The sequence below is a fragment of the Oncorhynchus tshawytscha genome, unplaced genomic scaffold (genome assembly GCF_018296145.1).
Source record: "Oncorhynchus tshawytscha isolate Ot180627B unplaced genomic scaffold, Otsh_v2.0 Un_contig_2864_pilon_pilon, whole genome shotgun sequence".
Taxonomy (NCBI): Eukaryota; Metazoa; Chordata; class Actinopteri; order Salmoniformes; family Salmonidae; genus Oncorhynchus; species Oncorhynchus tshawytscha.
The window spans coordinates 111,501-117,500 of NW_024609790.1; the positions used below are offsets into that span (position 1 = coordinate 111,501).

At 43.2% G+C, this 6,000-nt stretch overlaps 1 protein-coding gene across 1 annotated transcript in view; it reads right to left on the reverse strand.

Moving 5' to 3' along the window:
• LOC121845906 (voltage-dependent calcium channel subunit alpha-2/delta-4-like) overlaps positions 1-6,000 on the reverse strand; it is a 90,831-nt gene that overhangs the window by 22,523 nt on the left and 62,308 nt on the right. Inside the window, exons 15-16 of the mRNA XM_042318122.1 lie at positions 2,007-2,084; positions 144-224 (exon numbers count right to left, since the gene is read on the reverse strand). Of these exons, the coding sequence (XP_042174056.1) occupies positions 144-224; positions 2,007-2,084 (159 nt within the window). The remainder of the gene's footprint in view (positions 1-143; positions 225-2,006; positions 2,085-6,000) is intronic.

A 6,000-nucleotide genomic window follows, 5' to 3' on the forward strand; every position in this document is an offset into this window, starting at 1 on the left:
GACACACAGGGAGACATGGATCTCATGAAAGAGGGGTCAGAGAGGTCAGACAGTCGTTAAGGTGCAGTACGGAGCAGACAGCTCTATAGAAGGACATCAAAGACGACAGGAACGTGTCCATAGAGGTGAAGGGTTGTTGGTACCTTGTATCTAGGAGCCAGCCTCATCAGTTCTCTCAGAGGGACGTCAGTCCCCACCACCCCCAGCAGAATACCATGAGACAACTGGGTGCAGAAAGACAGAGAGACACAGAGAGACAAGGATGGGTCCATTAGCCTACAGGACCATGACTCAGCCCCGGCCTGTCATTAATTGCGTTGTTGATTTAGCTCCACTCTAGGGTATGCGTCCCAAACGGAACACTATTTCCTATATAGTGCACTACTTTAGACCAGAGCCCTATTCCCTATATGGTACACTACTTTATACCAGATCCCTATTCCCTATATAGTGGACTACTTTAGACCAGAGCCCTATTCCCTATATAGTGGACTACTTTAGACCAGAGCCCTATTCCCTATATAGTGGACTACTTTAGACCAGAGCCCTATTCCCTATATAGTGGACTACTTTAGACCAGAGCCCTATTTCCTATATAGTGGACTACTTTAGACCAGAGCCCTATTTCCTATATAGTGGACTACTTTAGACCAGAGCCCTATTCCCTTTATAGTGGACTACTTTAGACCAGAGCCCTATTCCCTATATAGTGGACTACTTTAGACCAGAGCCCTATTCCCTTTATAGTGGACTACTTTAGACCAGAGCCCTATTCCCTATATAGTGGACTACTTTATACCAGATCCCTATTCCCTATATAGGGACTACTTTATACCAGAGCCATATTCCCTACATAGTGCACTACTTCAGACCAGAGCCCTATTCCCTATATAGTGGACTACTTTATACCAGAGCCCTATTCCCTATATAGTGGGCTACTTTAGACCAGAGCCCTATTCCCTATATAGTACACTACTTTATACCAGATCCCTATTCCCTATATAGTGTACTAATAATTCAGACCAGATCCCTATTCCCTATATAGTGCATTACTTTAGACCAGAGCCCTATTCCCTACATAGTGGACTACTTTAGACCAGAGCCCTATTCCCTATATAGTGGACTACTTTAGACCAGAGCCCTATTCCCTATATAGTGGACTACTTTAGACCAGAGCCCTATTCCCTATATAGTGGACTACTTTAGACCAGAGCCCTATTCCCTATATAGTGGACTACTTTAGACCAGAGCCCTATTCCCTACATAGTGGACTACTTTAGACCAGAGCCCTATTCCCTATATAATGGACTACTTTAGACCAGAGCCCTATTCCCTATATAGTGGACTATTTTATACCAGATCCCTATTCCCTATATAGTACACTACTTTATACCAGATCCCTATTCCCTATATAGTGCACTACTTTATACCAGAGCCCTATTCCCTATATAGTACACTATTTTATACCAGATCCCTATTCCCTATATAGTACACTACTTTATACCAGAGCCCTATTCCCTATATAGTGGACTACTTTAGACCAGAGCCCTATTCCCTATATAGTACACTATTTTATACCAGATCCCTATTCCCTATATAGTACACTACTTTATACCAGATCCCTATTCCCTATATAGGGACTACTATAGACCAGAGCCCTATTCCCTATATAGTGGACTACTTTAGACCAGAGCCCTATTCCCTATATAGTGGAGTACTTTAGACCAGAGCCCTATTCCCTATATAGTGGAGTACTTTAGACCAGAGCCCTATTCCCTATATAGTGGACTACTTTAGACCAGAGCCCTATTCCCTATATAGTGGACTACTTTAGACCAGAGCCCTATTCCCTATATAGTGGACTACTTTAGACCAGAGCCCTATTCCCTATATAGTGGACTACTTTAGACCAGAGCCCTATTCCCTATATAGTGGACTACTTTAGACCAGAGCCCTATTCCCTATATAGTGGAGTACTTTGGGACTCAGCCCAGACCCCCACTCACCGTCTCCTTCTTCTTGCTGAACACAGGCATGGCCACAGAGGTCATGAGGAGCAGGCTCTGAGCCTGGGTGTTGAACAGCTGGGAAGGAACAGGAACACAGTTAGTGTCTGATACGAAACAATACACACATCTACTGTCAGGTACAGAGGAAGACTAGTTAGTGTCTGATACAAAACAATACACACATCTACTGTCAGGTACAGAGGAAGACTAGATAGTGTCTGACACTATAAACACATCTACTGTCAGGTACAGAGGAAGACTAGTTAGTGTCTGATACAAAACAATACACACATCTACTATCAGGTACAGAGGAAGACTAGTTAGTGTCTGACACTATAAACACATCTACTGTCAGGTACAGAGGAAGACTAGTTAGTGTCTGACACTATAAACACATCTACTGTCAGGTACAGAGGAAGACTAGTTAGTGTCTGACACTATAAACACATCTACTGTCAGGTACAGAGGAAGACTAGTTAGTGTCTGACACTATAAACACATCTACTGTCAGGTACAGAGGAAGACTAGTTAGTGTCTGACACTATAAACACATCTACTGTCAGGTACAGAGGAAGACTAGTTAGTGTCTGACACTATAAACACCTACTGTCAGGTACAGAGGAAGACTAGTTAGTGTCTGACACTATAAACACATCTACTGTCAGGTACAGAGGAAGACTAGTTAGTGTCTGACACTATAAACACATCTACTGTCAGGTACAGAGGAAGACTAGTTAGTGTCTGACACTATAAACACATCTACTGTCAGGTACAGAGGAAGACTAGTTAGTGTCTGACACTATAAACACATCTACTGTCAGGTACAGAGGAAGACTAGTTAGTGTCTGACACTATAAACACATCTACTGTCAGGTACAAAGGAAGACTAGTTAGTGTCTGACACTATAAACACATCTACTGTCAGGTACAAAGGAAGACTAGTTAGTGTCTGACACTATAAACACATCTACTGTCAGGTACAGAGGAAGACTAGTTAGTGTCTGACACTATAAACACATCTACTGTCAGGTACAAAGGAAGACTAGTTAGTGTCTGACACTATAAACACATCTACTGTCAGGTACAGAGGAAGACTAGTTAGTGTCTGACACTATAAACACATCTACTGTCAGGTACAAAGGAAGACTAGTTAGTGTCTGACACTATAAACATATCTACTATCAGGTACAGAGGAAGACGAGTTAGTGTCTGACACTATAAACACATCTACTATCAGGTACAGAGGAAGACTAGTTAGTGTCTGACACTATAAACATATCTACTATCAGGTACAGAGGAAGACGAGTTAGTGTCTGACACTATAAACACATCTACTGTCAGGTACAAAGGAAGACTAGTTAGTGTCTGACACTATAAACATATCTACTATCAGGTACAGAGGAAGACGAGTTAGTGTCTGACACTATAAACACATCTACTATCAGGTACAGAGGAAGACTAGTTAGTGTCTGACACTATAAACATATCTACTATCAGGTACAGAGGAAGACGAGTTAGTGTCTGACACTATAAACACATCTACTGTCAGGTACAGAGGAAGACTAGTTAGTGTCTGACACTATAAACATATCTACTATCAGGTACAGAGGAAGACGAGTTAGTGTCTGACACTATAAACACATCTAGCCAATCCAAGTGTATTCGTCATGTGCACAGGATACAGTGTAGAGTAGACAGGATACAGTGTAGGGTACACAGGATACAGTGTAGAGTACACAGGATACAGTGTAGAGTACACAGGATACAGTGTAGGGTACACAGGATACAGTGTAGAGTACACAAGATACAGTGTAGAGTACACAGGATACAGTGTAGAGTACACAGGATACAGTGTAGAGTACACAGGATACAGTGTAGGGTACACAGGATACAGTGTAGAGTACACAAGATACAGTGTAGAGTACACAGGATACAGTGTAGAGTACACAGGATACAGTGTAGAGTACACAGGATACAGTGTAGGGTACACAGGATACAGTGTAGAGTACACAGGATACAGTGTAGAGTACACAGGATACAGTGTAGAGTACACAGGATACAGTGTAGGGTACACAGGATACAGTGTAGAGTACACAGGATACAGTGTAGGGTACACAGGATACAGTGTAGAGTACCCAGGATACAGTGTAGAGTACACAGGATACAGTGTAGAGTACACAGGATACAGTGTAGGGTACACAGGATACAGTGTAGAGTACCCAGGATACAGTGTAGAGTACACAGGATACAGTGTAGAGTACACAGGATACAGTGTAGAGTACACAGGATACAGTGTAGAGTACACAGGATACAGTGTAGAGTACACAGGATACAGTGTAGGGTACACAGGATACAGTGTAGAGTACACAGGATACAGTGTAGGGTACACAGGATACAGTGTAGAGTACACAGGATACAGTGTAGAGTACACAGGATACAGTGTAGGGTACACAGGATACAGTGTAGGGTACACAGGATACAGTGTAGAGTACACAGGATACAGTGTAGGGTACACAGGATACAGTGTAGGGTACACAGGATACAGTGTAGGGTACACAGGATACAGTGTAGGGTACACAGGATACAGTGTAGGGTACACAGGATACAGTGTAGGGTACACAGGATACAGTGTAGGGTACACAGGATACAGTGTAGAGTACACAGGATACAGTGTAGGGTACACAGGATACAGTGTAGGGTACACAGGATACAGTGTAGGGTACACAGGATACAGTGTAGGGTACACAGGATACAGTGTAGGGTACACAGGATACAGTGTAGGGTACACAGGATACAGTGTAGGGTACACAGGATACAGTGTAGAGTACACAGGATACAGTGTAGGGTACACAGGATACAGTGTAGGGTACACAGGATACAGTGTAGGGTACACAGGATACAGTGTAGAGTACACAGGATACAGTGTAGAGTACACAGGATACAGTGTAGAGTACACAGGATACAGTGTAGGGTACACAGGATACAGTGTAGAGTACACAGGATACAGTGTAGGGTACACAGGATACAGTGTAGAGTACACAGGATACAGTGTAGAGTACACAGGATACAGTGTAGAGTACACAGGATACAGTGTAGGGTACACAGGATACAGTGTAGAGTACACAGGATACAGTGTAGGGTACACAGGATACAGTGTAGGGTACACAGGATACAGTGTAGGGTACACAGGATACAGTGTAGGGTACACAGGATACAGTGTAGGGTACACAGGATACAGTGTAGGGTACACAGGATACAGTGTAGGGTACACAGGATACAGTGTAGAGTACACAGGATACAGTGTAGAGTACACAGGATACAGTGTAGGGTACACAGGATACAGTGTAGGGTACACAGGATACAGTGTAGGGTACACAGGATACAGTGTAGGGTACACAGGATACAGTGTAGGGTACACAGGATACAGTGTAGGGTACACAGGATACAGTGTAGGGTACACAGGATACAGATACAGTGTAGGGTACACAGGATACAGTGTAGAGTACACAGGATACAGTGTAGGGTACACAGGATACAGTGTAGGGTACACAGGATACAGTGTAGGGTACACAGGATACAGTGTAGAGTACACAGGATACAGTGTAGAGTACACAGGATACAGTGTAGAGTACACAGGATACAGTGTAGAGTACACAGGATACAGTGTAGAGTACACAGGATACAGTGTAGAGTACACAGGATACAGTGTAGAGTACACAGGATACAGTGTAGAGTACACAGGATACAGTGTAGAGTACACAGGATACAGTGTAGAGTACACAGGATACAGTGTAGAGTACACAGGATACAGTGTAGAGTACACAGGATACAGTGTAGAGTACACAGGATACAGTGTAGAGTACAGGATACAGTGTAGAGTACACAGGATACAGTGTAGAGTACACAGGATACAGTGTAGAGTACACAGGATACAGTGTAGAGTACACAGGATACAGTGTAGGGTACACAGGATACAGTGTAGAGTACACAG